This window comes from Sylvia atricapilla, chromosome 3 (assembly GCF_009819655.1).
Source record: "Sylvia atricapilla isolate bSylAtr1 chromosome 3, bSylAtr1.pri, whole genome shotgun sequence".
NCBI lineage: Eukaryota > Metazoa > Chordata > Aves > Passeriformes > Sylviidae > Sylvia > Sylvia atricapilla.
The window spans coordinates 83,229,566-83,249,830 of record NC_089142.1 but is presented as its reverse complement, the minus strand read 5'-3'; the positions used below and the strand labels follow the sequence as shown (position 1 = coordinate 83,249,830).

Below are 20,265 nucleotides of genomic sequence, written 5' to 3'. Positions count from 1 at the left end.
CTCTGGGGAAGGGTAAACTCAGCCTCATGTGGGCTCCTGGGGAACATCTCCAGCCTCTCGCTCCAGCAGCTGTGCCTGTGACCAGCAATTCCAGAGGGCAGGAGTCTTACTCCAGTATTCCAAGCAGCAGGGTGGGCTGCACTCAAATACTTTTCCTGTAGCCTGGCAGTGTCAGGGTTGTGAGGCTGTCACAGCCCATCCCTGGGGCAGCATCTTACAGTCAGTCTGTCCACTGGACAGGAGAAGAGGGCTGAATGGGCTTTGTGAGCCAGAGGGCTCTGGGGTGGCCACAGCTACACTAGGATGTGCAGGATGTGTTCCCCCAGCTGTGCCAAGGAGCTGCCTGCTCTGCCTGGCTCCCTCCTCTCGTTGCTGTAAGCCTCGAGTGCAGTGAGCACCACAGAAAGTGCCTGGCACGCTAATGAGTTTCCATATCCAGTCAAAGAGCAACTGCTAATTCGTCACCTCTTGATTATAATTTCATTAATTTGAATAATAGATGCACTCTTCCCACAGCACACAGGGTTATTAATCACCTGCTGGACTAGAGCCTGACTGAAAAATCAGGGCCCAGGCAGGAATGTGTCCGCCCTTCAATAAGCAGGGTTAATTAACCGCTCTCTGCTCATACTGTAGATGTTGTTGGGAGGGAACATGCTCCTGAGGCTGGCCACATCTCTGTGCACATGTGGCACAGCTGAGAGGTTAAACTGCAAAATCTTGGCAAGGCTGAAACCCTAACACCATGGGTGTCGGGGGCAAGGAGCTGGGCTGCAGTTCACTGAGGAGGTCTCCATCTATGTCTGTGTTTTGAGGGTTTCTGTCTGCTCTCTGCACTTGGAATTGGGCTAGGTCAGAGGTGTTTTCACACACCTGGATTCCCCCTGGTGACAGGCTGCTCTATGTTGTAGTCATGCCAGCGGTGGCAGGCTGCTCAGCACTGTCAGTGCTGGCTCACACCAGATTATCCTGGACCTGCTGGTCCTGCTTAGCTGACAGAGTCCAGCTGTTAATGCTGTCTGGCAAACTCATGCATTCCCTGCAGCTGGCCCTTATGGTAATTCAGCTGTGCTGCCTAATTCCTGCTCATCTTCTCCTGGAGTCTTGGAAAGGGCTCTCATTCTTTGATGAAGAGTGGCCCAGACTGGTGGGAGATTTGCAATAAAAGAGATGTGGAGAGAGGAGGCCTCTCTTGCTTTTTTTCTTGTGTCATATTCCCAAGTTCATTTCACAGGTGAAGTAAAAGCTCATCAACATTTGTTTGATTTTGGAAGAGAGCTTGGTTTAAGATTTCTCTTGTGGTGGTCTGTCTGGAGATGGAGTGGACTGGACATACCAGAGAATCTATTCATTACAGGTTTTTTTGTTTTAGCATTTTAACTCTTTACTGATTTGCTCTACCCAAAAATTAACCCAAAAGTGAGTAACTCCTGAGACCTAAGAAAGCCTCTGAATGCCATTTTCTTTCTATTTCTGGCTTGATGCCCTTATTGGCTGAAGTCTTCTCAGAGTTCTTAGGGCAAAACAAGTTTATTCAGCTCTTCTTCTTTAGGCCTGGGTTAGAGGAGGATGTAGGACTCCTGTGAAATGAGGAGACAGACCCTGCCCTCCCATCTATCTCACACATGCAACAATGTGAAGGTAGTGGGGTTGCTGCAATCCCAAGCCATGCCTTGATTCCCATAGACCTGGCTATCCCTGATGCCTGCAGTCACAGCCACAACCTCTGGCTCACAAACTCGTCCCAGCTCAGTCCTGCCAAACCAGGAGCCTCCCAAGAGTGTATCAGATTGCTCCTGTCAGTAGACAATGCCAGCTAGAGGGTGTCTCCCATCCCAAGCCTTTTTTAGCAACTCCAGCTCCATTGTGGAGCAAACTGAAGCTCTGTCACTACAAAAAGTAGCCATATAAAATGCCGACATTTATTTATTTTTTTAATAACCCTTTTATTACCTTTTTTTTTTTCCTACTACAGAACTTGAAAGCTGTTTTACTCTCACAATTTGACTATAAAATATCCGTAGCCATCCAGGCAAATCTTCCCTGGGAGAGTTCCCAGACACTACTCGTTTATAATAGATATGACGAAAGAGAGAAACAGAATACAAATGCACTGGTTGTAGCCGTGATATAAAATATTCAGTGACTAGCAGAGCAGGACGCTGTTGAATATCTCTCAGCTGATGAGAGAGCAAGATGAAGGGGAGCTCCCTGGAGGCACTCCCCGTTCTTCTGAAGTTATTTGGTCATCTGTTTTCCTTCCTCTGGCCCCCTCTGTAGCAAGCATTCACATTGCCCTATGATCCTGCCAGCCCCAGCACAAAAATCAGGGGTAGGGAAAGAAAAGAAATGCCATTTCCACCAGGCATTCGGGAACAAGGGTGTGTTACTTGTGGCTGGTGTAGAAATGTCAAATGAGGCTCAGCTGGTTGGAGCCTGGTGCTAATGATGCCATCGTCCTGCCATCGATCCCTGTGTGGGCCATTCACTTAGGAGTTGGACTCGATGATCCTTGCGGGTCCCTTCCAGCTCAGAATATTCTGTGATTCTGTGTTTCTGAGGAATTGCTTGCTTTCTTCAGGGGAGGAAACTAGCCATGGCAGCTAGCAACTATACCAAGTTCAAAAAGCCTTTTTGCCAGGTTGGGAGTAAATCCTCAAGTCTTTGCTTCAACCATCAGACTCCTCTTCCTCCCTTCCCAGGGGCTGCCTGAGAGGGGGATGCTTTAAGAGGACAGTTTCTCTGACAGACTGGTTCCACCACATTCCCCTGCCACCTTTCTCTCATGCCTCCTAACTCAGTGGTAGCCAGGTTGTGATCTGTACAGACTGCTGCTCACTGCTGGATGCTCCTGCAGGCCCTGAACAAGAGATGTCTCCATGGTCAGCTCGCAGGATGAAGGCTGCTGAGAGAGACATGGAAATTTCAGCCACTGAATGGAAAACTAAGGGTGTGATTGTTCCAGTACTGACACAGACCTGATCTGACCACCCCAGCTAAGTCTGGTCTGTGTATAATCAGGATGGGAAGCTTCCAATAAAATTATAAAGTACTCATTGCTTTCTACAGCTTCTTGAGACGGGAACGGGAGTGAAAAGTGCCGATCCATGGTATCCTGTGACAGGATGCATGGGAATGGTTCAAAACTGCATCAAGGGAAGATCAGATTTCTTTATTGAAAGGATGGTCAGACACTGGAATGGGCTTCCTAGAGAGGTAATCAAGGTGGTAAGCAGTGGGTGGTTGTAGATCCTTTCCAAATTTTCTTTCCCTTCATTTCCCTTTTCTTTTTCTCTCTTCTACCCTATTCTAAGATCCCATGAGGAACAGTGCTGGGGACTGATTAGGAATGATTTTGGTTCTGAGTCACTGGAAACAATGAGACATGATCAGATCACTTGCCACAGCATCTGAGTTCAAGAAAGCCATGGCTGTTTCACAGAGGGAATCAGGTTGTGGGTAGGCCACTTGCACAGGGTGGGCAGGCTACCCGTCACCACTGATGTCCTCCTGCTGAGGAGGAATCACAGGTCTGGGAGGCCTGCCAAACTGAATTGCTTCTCCAGCTTGGATATCTCAGACAATCAGTGCAAAGGTGTGTCCAAAAGGCCGTGGTGGATGATCACACATAGGAGCCAGCAGGTGCCACATGGCTTCAACTTGTTTCTGTGATGTTACTCAGAGCTGTCAGGTCACACAGATTGAGAGGTACTGCTTATGTCAATGCAAAAGCAGCTTGAACCACAAAGGCATCATTTTTGTAAGATTCAATATCATAGCTCCCTTGTTCCTACCCTAACTTTGCTTATGAACACAGCACCCTGCCATTGCACAGTAATACAGGTGGCACCCTGGAGGTAGCTGCATTCTTTTGGATACATGAAGTTTGCCTTATATAGAAGAGTGTTGTTCATTAAATCCATGCCATTAGCTCCAGTGCAATAACTCTACACAGTAGAGATTACATCACTGGATTGATTGAGGGGAGGCTGATTTTCCTAATGAGTATGATTCACTTCCCTCTGGGCTCTTGAAAACAAGTTACAGTTAGAGTTAAGTGAACAGTTTGTAACGAAAAAATGTATTCAATTTTTTCAATACGTCTTTTTCCAGTTATTCAGATGTGTTCTTGGCCATCAATAAATACATATTCGACTAATGATTTGTTAGAGATCCAGCACCTTCCTGTGGGCTATGGTATGGACCTTTGGATAGATTGTGCTCTCTTCTAGTAGTATCTGCATGGGTGTTTTGGGAGGTTAGTCAAATACCACGATCGTGAACAAGGATTATAAGTACCTAGCAAGAAGACCACATATTTGTAAAGTGTCATTCAACCTCTGTAGGTCAATACAGTGGCTCTGAACCAAAGATAGATTAAGTCATTGCTTTTCTAAAGAATTCTGTGAATTTGGGATTAGAGGCATAGATTTAAAGATTATTAAGACCTAATGGTACTGATACATCATCTAATCAGACTTTCTGCATAACCAAGGGCAGAGAATTCCCTTCAGTTACTTTTGCTGGAGCCCAGCAAAGACTATGTGTCTAAAACTTCATTAGATGTTTACTTACAAAACCAGCAGCAGCATGTTTGATATGTATGATTGGATCATCCCTAAGCCAAAGAGCTTAGCATCTAAAGAAGAAGACATGGAGACAAGGTAAAGGTGTTCAGATGTGGATTGGCTACATGTAATTTTTATTCCACAAATACTGTATCTTCACATTGATGCAGGCATTCTGTTTAGTACCTTGAATGTGAGTTCACTGATCCCTGCCTTTCCTTGCTCCTCAATAGAAGGGCATCACCGAATCAAGTTCCCAGTGCACATTGGCAGTGAAATGTTGCCTTCTTCAAAAGTCCTCTTCTCTCTTACCAGTTGAATGTCTGACTACCTTCCTGCTGCAGGTTTTGTTGAGAAGGTTGTTGGAGCCCAGATTGCTGCACCCATTCATTTGCAGATGCCCTGAATCCTCACAGATTTTCTTTGCTCCTGATGACCTGATTGGAGACACAGTTATTCCTCTGTGGACAGTTGCTGTGATTCCCTCTCCCTTCATTCAGAACATCTTTCCATTCAGATTTTAATCACAGCAGCTTCCTTGTGCAAAGTTGAGGAGCTGTAAGGATACACTGCAACCTGATCATCTCCTGAGACATCAGGTGTGGCTTCAATTATTCAGACTCTGAAATTGATATATACAAAACTAAACAGACTTAAGAGGAAACAGGAGCTCTCAGAGCATATCCAGGTACTTCTTTAGCATTCCTTTGTTACTCTTCTATTCTCTCCATAGACTATTAATTGTTTCACTGTTCGTCATTCCAGGTGCACATCTGGACATCCCCCTGGGTGCTCTGACAGGATAAAAGCAATGGGGACAGAGTGAAAACTTGATACACTACTGTGCATCCATCCCTATCTGTACTTGAGCTTCAACCAGACATGATTTTATAATGCATGGAAATCTATCCCAGAAAGTCAAAGAAATGCTCAGCAAGTGTCAGTCACCACCATCACTTCTAGGAGTGACTTCCTCTCCCAAAGAGAGCTCTGCAAGGAAGACAGGCATCCCAACACTTGAAGGAATTTACAGTTTCAGGTTTGGAGTCTCACTGTCTCAGCTAGTTGCCATGAAGTTTTGTGGTGCTAGTAAGGCAGGCATGAAGTGAGAAAAGTCTCTTGCTGTAATGCATCCTGTAATGCATCCCAGGTATAATGGGCTCAAAGCCGGGAGCACGGCCTGCTCTAACAAACAGCCTTCCTGCAGCAAATCACTTTCAAGGCCTGAACCATTTATCCTCTCACATCTCCCTGGGCTGAGCAGAGGATGAGGCCAGAGAACAGCTTCTGAGTGGTGTCCTCAGTTCAGCAGGAAGAATATGTGATCTCAGCTGCTCCTTCCTGCTGTCTCGCTGGCTTCAGCGTTGCAGTAAAACAGCCCATCTGCTCCAAGCCCTGCAGCCGTGCAGCTGCTGTGCTTGGCTCCCAGGACTGAGACACCACTGACAGGGTGATGATGGGGAAATAGGGAAATTCTTAATAGGGATAGAGAAGAGACAGGCAAAATTTTCCTCAGCATAAGTACATCCGTGTCTGCAGGGTTTTTGTCAGGAGACCTTTCACACACATCTTTTGTGCTCTGCGGGCTCTGGGAGGCTCCCTCCTCTCTTGCTGAGGTCTTTGCAAAGCCTGCCCACAGAAGGGAGACAAGGCAGAGTCCCCTGTCTGGCTGTTGTGCTCTTTTAAACCTGGCAGTGTCTATGAAGCAGACTTTGTTTCAGCTCGTTGGAGAGTGCTGAGCACAGTGCGTGCTCTCAGTCTGAGAGCTGAGCACATGAATTCCGCGAAGGACCCAGCTGTCTCTGGTGCCAAAGATGAAAGGCCCCGTTATCAAAGCTGGGAGGAGAGAGGGAGCATTGCCTGAAGGCATCTGGGCATGTCATGAAACAGAGGGTGAACAAGGAGCCAACAGACCTCATAGATGAGCTATGGTTCACTCTGCTTCTTGAGTCTGTGAAATTGGTGGGAAAAGTTGCCTACACATGATCTTCTTCTTGCTAGATTTGTCATACTCTAATTTTTAATGGTTGGACTTGATTTTAAAGGTCTTTACCAATGTAAACAATTCTATGATTCTCCCTCAGGCTGGCCTCTCCTCTCTAAGCTAGTACCCAGCACTTCTGGGGAGCAGCAGCTACAGCAGGAAAGAGGGAAGGAGCTGCCCCCATCAGCATCTTCCCACCCTGCTTGCCAGCAGCTGCACAGAGCATCCATTTCCCTGCCCAGCACCTGGGGTTCCCCCAGCCCTGCCTGGAGCTGAGTCACCAGCAGCACTGGGCTTCTACACAGCCATGGCCCCAACAAGTGGCCAGCTCTGAACTTACCCCTGAGTCACCTTCCCTGTATCCTCCTTCTATTCTATTCTATTCTATTCTATTCTATTCTATTCTATTCTATTCTATTCTATTCTATTCTATTCTATTCTATTCTATTCTATTCTATTCTATTCTATTCTATTCTATTTCATTCCATTCCATTCCATTCCATTCCATTCCATTCCATTCCATTCCATTCCATTCCATTCTATTCTTACCTATGCCTATGTCTATGCCTATGCCTATTCCTATTCCTATTCTATTCTATTGTCGTATCAGATGGGCCTTTGTTCTTCTGAGATAGCATAATTTAACATTATGGAGCATGGAGATCTTTTTTTCTTCCTCTTTTGAATTTCTTAAACCACATCCTGTTGTCCACACATAGAAAGCCTGTTACTGGTCACAAACAACTGCTGAGGGAATTTTCCATGAAAAGGAGTGCCAGGGTTTTGTTCCATAAACACAGATCAAAGATGGAAGTCGTGTATCATTCATCTTTCCATGCTAACAGTTTCTCTAATTAGACTGGTGGATCAAATGAGCAAAAGAGCTCGAGCATAGCTCCATTGCAAGTCTGCTCCTGCCATATCACCATCTGCTCTCTATGTACACAGACAGGTGGAGAGATGCTGGAGAGAAGGAGCCATAGCTGTAACTTGCCTGCCTTCCTCCCATTATTCCTCATCATGAGACAGCTATGACAATACCACTGCACTTTTCCCACTGTCTGCAGGGTCTGGTCCCCCCTGCCCAGCATGTCTCCCCAGGGGCCCTGCCATATGTCCACTTTGCCTTTTTATAGTGTTGTTGCTTCTCTGCTGGGACACTCCATCCATCTCGAGATTCCTGTACATGCCAGACTGGTCAGATAGTGATGGATCATAGATCAATCTGTGCAATTGGCTTTGCCATGTCAGGGAGTATTACTTCAAGCCCACCCTCATTTGATGATGATTTAGGAGATAAGAGGTGGAACTGTGTTTGTTTCTTTGGGTTTTTGAAATCCACAATTAACTCCAAAGAAAATTCTCTGTAGCCATATATAAGTAATTTTCACATGTTTGCTGTAGGGAAAACATTGCCAGTCAAAAGTTACCTTATTGCTGTTTATATCCCCAGAAAATCCTAGACACAGCAGGAAACAGGAGGCTTTGATTCCCCTGATTCCTTTCTCCATAGCCTTCCTGCTGTACCAGAGCATGGAGTGTCCCGCAGCAGTCAGCTGGCAGCACAGGCTGAACGTTCCCCATGCCCCAGTGCAGATGCCTTGTGAGTAGAGGTGAGATCCTGGTGCTTTCCAAACTCTGACCAGGATGAGCTCTTTGAACCCTCACACTCTGAAGTTAGTGAAGTGGTGGCTGCAGAAACAGGTCTCTCTAGTGACCCTATGACCAGACAGAGAGGACCCTGCACACCAAGCAGAGAACAATGAAAGACACAGAAACAACTTCTCTGTAGTCAGGAGTGGAAAGCAGCCCAGAGGGTTTAATTGTCTTACTCCTCATATGTTGATGTGTGAAGAGACTGTGAATGAGTAAATACATCCTACCACGCACAAAGACAACTTACTTTCCTAGAAATTACAAGTCAGTACCACTTGGTATTGTTTCTGCATCTCTGTCTGTGCTACAATTATTTTTTCACCCTCTGCTCTCTAGCTCTCAGAGCAATAACGTTCCTCCCAGCTCTATAACCAGCCTGATGCTGACTGCTATTCATTAACATCCATTTAAATGAGAGAGGAAGAGAGACCTGTGTTTGTTGTGGAAATTATAAATAGTAATAGATTCTTTCTGGAGACTGTCATTTACTCCTGGTATTTGTCTGCACTAGGCTTTGGGCTTTTAGTTTCTGATCAGTGGCATTAACATTAAACAGTCAAAGAAGTGCTCAGAGCCCCTGTTAGAAATGTAAGAGCTCTTTTCCCCCTGGATTTGTTTTAGCCCTCATTTTAGGTGAGTCTCTTTCTAGCTACTGGGTATCTCTTGCAATCAGTCAGCTTCTTATCTCAATCTGTCTTGCCTGCACTAGAAATGCCATGGGAATTTCCATGGGGGTTTTCATCCCTGAATTCCCAGTTGGGTGTCAAATCTAAACTGGAGCTGCAGCCAGGAATTCTCATCTAACAATTCTCCTGAGATTGCCCCATACTGGAGCAAGGATCTTACAGGACTGCAGCAGGCAGTTGCAGTGAGACCAGGCTGCACACCAGCTCCTGGCTACGGATCCCAACAGCCTTCCCTACCCATCCCACAGAGCTCTGCTGCACTTGGCATGGCACTCCATCTTTTAGTGTCATCCTCCCTTTGCTTCCTGACTACTCCAGCTGCCTTCCTTCTGTCTGAGCCATGTAAACTGAGCTGTTCCTTAGCCTTCTCTCCTCCCCATCACCCTGCATTAACTCTCCAAGAGAACTCTTGAGGAAACTTCTACCTTCTCTGCCATCCCACAGCAACTGTGCTGATATCCCTGCCTGTGCAGGCCCTGCATCACTCCCACTGCTGCCTGTGCCAGCTCTTCTGGAGCTACACTGCAATTCAATGTGACAATAAAGTCCCTGTCTTGTGGAAACTGAGTGAAGACCTTTTTTTTTTTTTTTTGTGGGAAGGTAACATTTAAAGGCATCCCTGGAGTTACTCTATCTGGCAGCCCAGCTGGTCTTTTGTGTGAGTGCCATTCTTTTGAAATGCCAGCTCTGGTCTTCAAGGCAGCCAGCAGAAGGTACAGCTGGCTCTGCCTGTAATTAATTCCTCATCACTCATCACTTGCCTTTCTTCTCCCTTTTGATAGGGAAGAAGGAATAATACAGATTACAAGACAAATGCAAAGATTGCCTTGTATGGGAAGAGGTAACAACAGGATTTCTGGTGTCCTGAGATTTCCCTTTTGTTTGTCTGTCTCTGGTCAGCTGGAGAGATACAGCAGCAGATAGATGGTCTATTTTCTTGTGTGCCTCACCAGCAGGTGCCCTTAGAAAATCCAGGCAGGGGAGATGCGGTAGGGGCAACAAGGAAAGAAATAGGTAACAAAACTGTCCAGCTGGCTTTGGACTCCAATAGAGGAAACCAGGCATGATTGCAGTGTGAAACCAGGCAAAAAGGGTGACTGCATCAACTGGCACTGGACACCATCCCAGATGGGTCTTTCTCATCTCCACTGATGACGAGTTGGAGAGCATGTCACACTTCAATTCTTCTTCAGTTCATAACCACTGGAAAGGAAGATGACTTGGATATTCCCATAGTCCAAGTCTACAATATTCTGTGGCTCTGCCTAGAGTGCAGATCTGGAGATTCATTTACAGGTACTTCCATCACAGGCTGTGTGCCCTTAACTTAACTGGCAACTGGTGGCAGACTGACACGTGGTAGGTAGAAGGGAGTAAAGTAGAAGAGCGGTACAAACTTTAACATCTACAACACTGTGGTGGACTCAGATCAGATGGGATAGAGGTTTTATCACTGTTTCAAGTCCAGGAGCCTCTTCCATGCCTCCTAGAAGCATATTCCCAGTGACAGTGTTACTGGAAAATGGAGGTATTGTAGTTTCTTCCCAGTCTCAGGGGATTAGCAGGGATTACCTCATTTAGCAGGGATTGCAGGTAGGGCTGTGAGAGCTGGCTGCCCTTCATAGCTCTGACTGATTTCTAAGGTAGCCAAGGGCATGCTGCTCCTCTGTTTTGACCTTCAGTTTTCCATATGTAGACAGGAGTACACAAAACACTGCATGTTTTGAGTAGATAAGGGAGCTTCCTTTCCAATTGTAAACCATTTGAAGAATGCCTGCTGGTATTCAGTATTGTTGTATTAGGGAATTTGGGGGCCAAAAGGTTGTTTTTCCTGATGCTACAAGGACATGGAGCTGTCAGCCAGGATGTGCTCAGGTTTAGTTTGGGTTTAGGCCAGGTATTCACAGCCAGTGCTTTGGAGACACTGATTTGCATTCCAGATGCTTCTCTGGGTTTCTTTCTATCTTGCCTTTGCGTTTTTCCTAGGGCATCAAAGTTCGTTTGCTGCGTGATTTGTCCCAGTGCTGGCTATTCAGCCAGGCTATTGTGCAGCAAATCCTAGCTACAAGTCCCCAAATGAGGATAGAATAGACAATGGTTGTTTTTAATCCTTGCATGCTAGCAGCATCATATGAATTCTTCATTTGCTCTCAATCCCTCACCTCAGCGGCTCTGGTGTCTGTAATTAGCTGCTCTGAACACACTCCTGTTGACATTGATCTATGGGGTTATGTAGTTCCTGCGTGAGCTGTCAGTTTGGACAAGGGCCGCCATGAGGACTAGGTATCCTTAGAGAGACTTTCCTTCATAGGAAGCTGCTGAGGGCAGGGAAGATGCCAAGAAATCAGCAGCTCAAAGCTGGTTTTGCCAAAGACTCCAATAGTGACTTCCCTTATCTGTGGCACTGTGTTTCCAGGAGGGAGGTCTCACTGGCTTGGATCCCTCAACTGCACTTGTGCAGTGCCAGCTGATCTCAAGAGAGAGAGAAACAAGCTATATTTTTCCTTGTCCTGGGTTGTGGTGTGCATCCCAAACTGAGTACCACCAGGGAAGGGGATTGGATATGTTGTCTGTGTCCTGTCAGGCCTTCATCTAGTTTTCTCAGCTTGCCTTACAGCTAATGCTTCTGAATATTTCCAGACAAAAATGTGTTTTCTATCCTCATTTCACTAAATTATATACATATTTCTTTTTTTTAACCTTTTCTTGTAAGTCATTCACTAAGAATCTAAACATTTCATCATCTTTATTACACTCTGAACTCCCTGTGATGTATCTCTCAGTTTCTGACAGCCAGGTGCTTGATGGGAGTATTTCCAGGTCCCTGTCCTTCACACAGTGCCCCTAAGGTAGATGTGCCAAGAATGAAGGATTTAGGGGGATCACGTAGGAGGGAGGTTGTACAGGAAAGTCTGTTTCCCTGTCTCTTTTCCTGACCTCATACTGCTGCTTTTCGGAAGGGCATACCCATGTGGGAATGCAGCATCCCAAGTGCAGACAGACTGCAGATGGATAAGTAAGGGTTACTATTTCCTCTGTACTCTCAGGTGTAATTTATCTGTGTATGGAAACTAGAAACACTGATGAGCAACAGCATGACTAGGGTTGTGATTGATTGATTTCTTGAGAAAAAAAAGTGTTTCGGGTCAACCCTGATTGAGTGTTTGAAAATGTTTTTTTCACTGAAGCAAGAAAGGTAAAGAAGTAATCTGAGGGCATGCTAACAAAATGCTTTAGGAAGACAGACTGAGATGGTTGTGTGTGTGGGGGTGGAGGGTAAGAAGCTGTGACACTGTTTTCAAAGTGAGAACTGGAAATGCTTTGAGATTTGTTGGCTTCGGTTTTGGTATAATGATAGACAAAACCTTTTGGGAATTGCTTTTATTTGAAAGAACTTGAAGTCGGCACTGATTCACAGGATCTTTATGAACCTCTGGGTGAACCTGGGAAGGTACCAGGTGGTGTGGAACAGGCAATGCTGTCCAGTGCTTCAAAGAACGGCTGCTCACTCCAGGGCTGCTCCCAGGGCAAGTGGTGAAAGAGGACACTGGTTGTATTTCCACAGGTGGTGGCCAGGGCCAGGGCAGGAAGAGCCCTGTTAGCTGCATTGCATATTTCAGGTGCCAGTGGTGAATGGAGGGCGGCAAATATGTGTTCTGGGCTCCCCATTTCAAGTGGTACACAGAGAAATTGGTGGGGTTCAGCAGAAGAGCATCAGGAGTGCCCTTCTGCTTCTGGTCAAGGGCCAGGAGCAGAAGCCCTTAGAAAGAGAAGTGAAAGGAGCTGGACTTGCTCAGTCTGGCAAAGAGGAGGTTGCTATCAGCCATTGGCCCGCAACTGCTTCAAGGGTAAATTCAAAGATAATGGAACCAAAATCTTTTCGTAGGATTAAATTATATAAGGAACAGTTTCCACAGCTGGTAATGCTGGAGGTTCATACTGGAGAGCAGGAAAACTTGGTTTCCTCAGGGAAGGTCAAGACTTGGCCAGGCAAAACCATGCTGCCCTCATGTAGAGCAGGAGGTTGGATGGGATGCCTCTGGAGCTCCTTGGCAGCTAGCATTTCTGCCACCCCCTTCTCATGCCACCAAGCCATGCTGCACACTGCTTCTACCTCATCCTGTCCCTCTTTGTCTGGGTCAGTGCTTCCCTAGGAAAGGCCAGGTGGATGAAACATTGCCAGTGGCACTTATCCATGAACACAGGAGAAAGCTGGCTCCCTTCAGAGACAACCACTGGGGCTCTGCAGGCTGTCCCTAGCCCAGCTGGGGCTTACAGCCATGGCTCGAGGCTGAGCCCAGGGCTGTGCCAGGAGCTAGCCCAGCAGGCAAGCTTGGCTGCCTGCCCCAGCATGCCAGAGGCCTATTTCTCTCTTCCAGGCTCCTTGAACCTGCTAGTCCGTGTGCGGAACAAGCGAGCCATCGACACCCAGGTCTGGTCCCTCAGTGGGAATCGGGGCAACATGTGGCAGCAAGCACATGTGCCCATCAACCCTCCTGGGCCCTTCCAGGTAAGCCAAGCCCACAGTCAAAGAGCCACTTGCTCTATCCATATGTATGCCATGGATGTAGATTTCCTGGCAGACATCTTCCTCTGTAATACAGGGACTGGTGGGGCACAAGGGAGGGCACTGGGAGCTCTCAACCCCCAGGATCAGAGGGGCAAGGCAAAGGCTTAGTGGATGCACAGAAGTCAAATCCACTTTTCCCTGAGGTTTTTATGTGCAAGCATCAGTTTGGCACTACAAATTTTCTGATTATTGCTGGTCTAGAAACTGCTTGTCAGAGAGCTCCTTTTGGATATGTCTGTGTGACAGACATGTGCCTCGGTGCTGAGCAGCTGGGGAATGCTGGCCTCTTGGTGTAAAGTGACTAAGTGCTAGAGATTTCTTCTAGCATGTGCTGCAGAATGCACCTCTGCTGTGCCCCTTGCTTAGGACTCTAGGAGTGCTCAAGAATATGAACTGGGCACTCTGCATGTGTTCATTGAGTAGTTCACATATACCCAGGCAGAGGGCTGCTTTTGCGGCTGAGGTTTTTACCCAACAGGCTATTCTGCTGTTGTAGGGTTGTTTGTGAGAGCTGCTCTGTACAGGCTGGTTAAGTTGTGTCACTGTGGCAAAATGCCCAGTGTGCTTTTGGATACTTCAAAATAGTAAATGAGAATGTAGTTACTCTTGCAAGTTCTGTTCAATATTGGTTGGCTTGTTAGAGCAGGACACGTAATAAAGCAGAGCTCTAATGCTCATTTATTACTGCACAGACACTCAGCACAAAGAGGTTGGCCCCATAAACAGTGGGGTTTGGCTTTCCAGATCCAATGAATATTGGAGAAACAGGAAGGAGATAATTCTCTTGGGGGCCTGGTAAGATCTGCTCGCCCCTGCAAAGCCCTGCAGCACAGGAAGGGCCCTCCATACCTGCAGCCTCACACTGGGCTTTCCCATGCTGTGTGCTTGTAGATCATCTTTGAAGGTGTCCGGGGCACAAGCTACGAGGGGGACATTGCCATCGATGACGTCACTCTGAAAAAGGGAGACTGCCCAAGGAAGCCAATTGGACCGAATAAGGGTGAGACTATGTCTGCCTCGGAGGCAAACAAGTTGGTAGGAGTGCATTCACAAATGTGCATGCTAAGGACGCTCAGATGATTTCAGAGCACACTGACGTGTTGGTGAGACTCAACAGGATGGGTAAACCCACAGCAGAAGTCACCAGAGGGGCTGTCAGACTCTTGAGCTTGTTCTATACAGTTGAGAGTTAGCAAGAGTCGAAGGAACAACCAGGAGGTGCCATCCCCAAAAAGCTAAGGACTTCTGCAATATCTCATTTCCTGGAAACTCTAGTTATGGAAGCTTTGAAAAGGGAAGGATCTTCTCCAGTAATGGAGACAGCTCCAGTCTCACTAGGGTGCACTGTGGATTGAAGCTGCAGTGAGGTGTGTGTAAGCAGTACATAGGCATTGGGTGGGAATCACTGGATTGCTGTCTGCCTTAGCCCTGCCTGCGCCCTCGAGAGAAGATGTTCGGAATATGCAAATCAGAGCCAGACAGGCACTTGAGAGCAAGGTTCAGTTCTGTTTATTTATATCTGAAGCAAGAGGACCTTCAGAGTAAGAGTCACTCCTAGCATTTTTCTTAACTCCAGAGATGAAGAGAGAAAGAAAAGTCAGGACACTGTAAAATTTTCAAAATTTTAGGTGCAGTTAAAGGTATCTTCTAGCCTAGGATGTAACCATAACACAATGAGAGTCTTTTGTTTGAGTCAAGTTGAAGGTTCTGGGGAAGAAAAGAAGATTGGGTTGCAAAAGTGTCTAAGATTCAACCTTTTTTCCAAAGTTAGTTTTGGGGAACCTTGAGAACGTCCAGGAAAGGCTCAAAGTATCTTCCAAAAGATCAGGGAACATTCTGTGCTTCAGGGTGAGAGAAGACATGGATGTGTGCTGACTGGTTTGATGAGGTCTGAATCTGTCCCATCACTAATTCTCTTTCTCCCTTCTCGGCTGGCAGCTGTTGCTCTTCCAGGAAGCAGTGTCCCAGCCCTGCACAGCCCTTGGCTTTGTGGACCATTGACTTTCTTCCTTTACGTGCTGCTCAGATGATGGCAAGTGAGCGCTCCTGTCTTCGGACCAAGACATTCCTGCTCCTTTCCTACTCAGCCACCTCTGCTCCTCTTCCTCCCCTCACTGGCACACCAAAGTGTCCATATGTTACCAAAGACTGACAGGCATGACCATGCAAAGGGATCTGGTTCAGAACTGGAGCACTCCTTCAGAAAGTCATAATGTCTAGAACAAAATTTAAAAATAAAGACAAAACTTTTTTTAAAAAAGCACGTGCACGAGAGCGAGAGTGAGAGAGAGAGAGAGAGGAAGGAAAGAAACACACACAGAGAAAAGAAGGAATGAAACACAAAAATTAGGAATGAAGAAATGTGAAGAGCAAATGAAGGAAGAAAAAAACCACCCCCATGTTTCCTTGGGAATGATGGACAGGGCTTCCTCAGGGAAGTGGGAACTTATTTTAAACAAACAAAAATATATTAAAGCACAAATTTCTACCAGAACAGTTACCTTCTTTGCTGCAGAGCCCACAGCTTAGTGGCTGATATCCTGCAGTACTCCCCTTGTCTCCTCATGCTTTCCCCACTCTGGCTGCAGTCCCTGCAGTAAGGCCGGCCTCTCCGGTGGGGCAGCTGCCCCGCGTGCCGCGGCCGGAGCGCCTTTCCTCGCGCCGCATGTGCTTCAGTGTCTCCATCCATCCACATCTGCCAGGCTCTCATGTATTCAATTGCCCCCAGTGTGGTTTGCTTTGGCCTTTCCCCACCGCTCTGTGCTTCTCATCCCCCGGCCTGAAGAAGATGGAGCAAGGAAGGGCACCAATGACATGGACCACACTAAGTGGTGAAGTCCTGGCTGGATCCAGCTGCAGCACTGGCCTCCAAAAGCCTCTTTCTGTCTCTCAGCACTCTTGCTGGGTAGGGAGCAGGTCTGAGCTGAAGACAGAAAAGTCTGGTCTCTATGGGGCTGAGGGATGGGATGTGCTGGGATGGGACTGGAAGGGTGGAGCAGTTTCACATGGGCTTCCCCCTGTGAATATTGGGATGACAACTGCCTCAGCCCTAAACCCAGGGTTACTTCCCTACCCACATTTCGTTACCTATTTTGGTTTTTATTCCATTGCTTAACTTCCTCCACCTCAAGGTTTCTGGATTATAAGAAGAGTCAGGCATTTAAACATTCTTCAGCCAGACAGCAAGTTCTGTGCCCATTACCCAGCCCCTGGGCTGGCAGTTCAGGCAGCTCCAGTGCTGCGCTCTCACCTCCCAAGGCCTTCCTGCATGCAACAGTGCATTTGCTGCAGTGTGGGCAAAAGCAACAGCATCACTGCTCAGGGCTGAGGTAGCTGAATTTTATCAGCACATGAAGCCACACAGGCACTCTGCTTCCACTGCCAGGGTAGCGGGAAGAGGAGTTAAAAAGTGGAACAGGCAGGAAACTGCTCCAAGAAGGATGGAGGCAGGAATTTGGCCTGAAAGAGGGCCTTGTGCTGAACTGTGGGCCTGTTTGCCACTGAGGAGCAAGGGAACAGGGATGGGGGAAATCACCTTTTTACTGATGGTATTATGAGTGGGTAAAGCTGGTGTTTCTCTCTACTGCAGACCTGTAGCAGGTCTGTCCTAACCTCCTCAAGGTGGAAGCACAAGGTGCTGCTCCAGGTCAACCCCCAGGAGAAGGATTTGCCCTGCACCAGCCAGACAGGAGCTGTAATGGACTGCTCAGCTCTGGACATGACTTACCTCCCTGCACAGGGCAGAGTTAGCCCCACAAGGCTGTGGGCTGGGATTTGCTAGCCCACACAGGCAATTAGTTAAGTGTGACTCTTCCTCCTAAAGGACACCCCCTCCAAAATCCCTATCTGGAGCACCACAGATAAGATAGCTGTCTCACTGAAGACCCATGGCTCCTCACCCATTTCTGATGAATATATCAGCTTCTCTAAGACAGCCATGTTTATCTGAAATCACCTGAATGTATTAGCTGCCTCCTGCATTGCTCAGCTTCCAGCCATGGCTGGGGTCTCATTGCCTTCACTAATGGAGGGGTAAAGCTCCTATTTAACTCCCAGCAGATCCAGACACCATCAGAGAGAGAAAGGACATCAGCTCTGAGGGACAAGGGGACCTCCTTCACAGGAGGCCTTGCAAGACAGTGGGAGGGCATGATACAGGTCTCCCCAGCTCGTTCTGCTTTTCTCCATTTGCAAGAATTGAGACTGTGTCTTTTCTGTCTCCACGCCTCCCTCCAGAGCCCAGAGCTCAGTCACAGTGCACATTTGACCAGGAAACCCATGGCTGTTGCCCAGGGCCAGGCAGTGTCATGGGATGCAGTGGGTGCCCACAGCAGGTCTGTGTCTTGCTGTCTGTTGCCATTTTCATGGGCAGCCAGTGCTGCCCTTTTTTAAGCTGAGCTCTTTCAATCTGTGCTCTTCCTTTCCTCTGTGCTTGTTGGAGATCGGAAGTCATCACCCTGCTCCTGGTAAGAGTCCACTTGCACTCCTAGGAGAGAGACCGTGCTTTCCAGGGGCACTTGGGAGCTTCACAATAGCTCCTGATCTGTCAGCAGCAAAACATTTGTGTTGCATTGCTGGTTGCAGGAGGCTTCTGCTGGGCAGAAGGTGGAGACAGGAGTGCTTCCCCATCGGTAAGAGATAGCCCAGGGCAACCATCTCACCCTCTAAGCTCTGAGGCAGAGGCCCTTATGGGTCTGTTTCTACGGACTGCTCAGCTCAGGTTGCACAAGCACCTAGGTTTTGCTGGTGTTTAGTGGGCATCAGAGGTGCTGTGGGGCTGGGGAGGTGCAGCCTGAAGGTTCAGGATGATGGATAAAGGATTACCCATGAAACAAGTCTCAGCAAAAGGGCACCACAATTTTAGAAAGGGATGCCTGCAGGGAGGGAGTCCATGCCCTGGTGCCAGCCCCTGCAAGGAAGGATGTAAGAGCCTTGCCACACCAATCCATGGCACAGGGGGCAAGAACCTCTTTGGTGGCCAGAGGTCCAGGGCAGAGCAAGGAGGTTGCCCCAGCCAGAGGTAAAGCCTTCTCCTGCTGTCAGTGTCCGTCAGCTTCAGTAAAAGTCTCAGGAAGCCCCTTCCCATTTAGTCCTCTGCTCTTTTATCTCTGGCTAGAAAGCTGCTGGTGGAGAGTTTGGGGGAAAGGCATTAACCCAAGTGCCTCTACTTGTCAGAAGTACTGAGGACAAAATGAAAGACCTCATTTCCCTGGCAGATGAGCTGAGAGACAGTATCAGAGAAAAGAAGCACTTCAGCAGTGAGGATGGGAAGCTGTGCAGTGATGGGGTGGAGGGGAGGCAGGGTCCCTCTTCTTTGAGGATAGCGGTATCTGTGGTTTACTACCCTGTGCTTGAGAGGCAAGTCTCCTTGGGGTGGTAATGCATCCCAGGTGAGATGTAAAGCCATGCTCCTTACCCCTTCCAATTAAAGATCCCTTCGCATTTTTCACAGTGTTCTGGGTAAATTACAGTCCTTAAACTTAATTACTGTCTGTCTTCTTAAATATCTGTTGTGGTCCCAATGTTATGTTTCTCTTCCTGATGTTTTATGTTGCTCTGTGCCTATTCAGTAGCTGCTTTATTCCACTCCAGAAGTGGCTGCATTTCAGCAATGATGGATATTATGCCTGTATATAGTATGAAAGTCCCTGCAGAAGAAAAGTGCAATATAAATTTAAGAGACTGCTTTTATTTACAAGGAGACCTCTGCTTGGTAGTTGTAGAAATACATTAGGAAGAATGCTGTGTGGGTGTTAGCCGATATATACTCGATTTCATTTTTTTTCAGGGTATAGAACAGAAAATACGTGAGTGTGCAGGCTCCTGGGTATAAGTTGTAGATATTAGAAGTAGTGAATGCTACTGTGTAGATTCCAGTGGGGCTTACAAAGAAACTTACATTTGAAACCTCTTTTTGTAGTTGTTCATTGTATTCTGAAAAATATAGTTTTTAATTATAATTTTCTACAGTTCAGTGCGAGTCCAAATAGCAGGTCATCAACAGAACTTTAATCCATGGCTTTTAACAATATGAACATCAATTCCTACTGCTTGCCCTGAAATGCAGTGCCTGGCTGACAATAATAATAGACTATTTTTCTTCCACAAAGATCAGCCACTGGAAAGTGAAGGACCTAATATGTTCCATTTGATCTGGAGTTAAGTAATTAGGAGCACCTGAGTGCAACTCTTCCCAGCTGTATGGGAATGAACAAATGTTTCATGGATATGAAAAACTTTGCATAGTGCACAAATGGTTTGGGAACTGCTCGTGGGTGCCTTTCAACTCAGCATATTCTGGGATGCCGTGATTGGCAGGCATGCAGAGCTGCTCCAGCAGAGCTGCACAGCGTGCTGCCTGGAGAACAGCTGTAGCAACAGTGATAGGGAGCCCTTCTTCTGGGAACCAGTTTTCTTCAGGAAAGAAATATGGTAGCAATCAGGGAAAAATGAAGGGAGGGGGCTTCAAATATTTAGGCTGGTAATTTTTGTGCAAAAATAATTTAGAGATGTGAGAATGAGTGTAGTAAACATGATACCAATTGTATTTTATTCCCTACTGCTATTCAAAGTATCAAAATTTAATTTCTTTCTATACAAAATCCTGTGGGTGCACTACCCCAGAATTAAAAAACAAAAAAACAAAAAAACAAAAAACCAAAAAAACCCACAACTTTACTACCAAAGGAAGAGCAGAGTCTGGATTCCCCCTCCTCAGCCTGTCCCTATCCCTCTGTGGCAAGAAGTACCCAGCTTTTGAGTTGGTGCTGGGTGCTTCTGAGCCTTGTCTCCAGCATGAAG

The 20,265-nt window shown here is 47.0% G+C and overlaps 1 protein-coding gene across 1 annotated transcript in view; it reads left to right on the top strand.

Annotated features, from left to right (window-relative positions):
• The window catches only part of MDGA1 (MAM domain containing glycosylphosphatidylinositol anchor 1), a 139,015-nt gene extending 123,037 nt beyond the window's left edge, over window positions 1–15,978 (top strand). Inside the window, 3 exon segments of the mRNA XM_066314371.1 lie at window positions 13,274–13,404; window positions 14,356–14,464; window positions 15,403–15,978. Coding sequence (XP_066170468.1) covers window positions 13,274–13,404; window positions 14,356–14,464; window positions 15,403–15,494 — 332 coding nt within the window. The 3' untranslated portion in view covers window positions 15,495–15,978.
• Window positions 15,979–20,265: the final 4,287 nt, after the last annotated feature.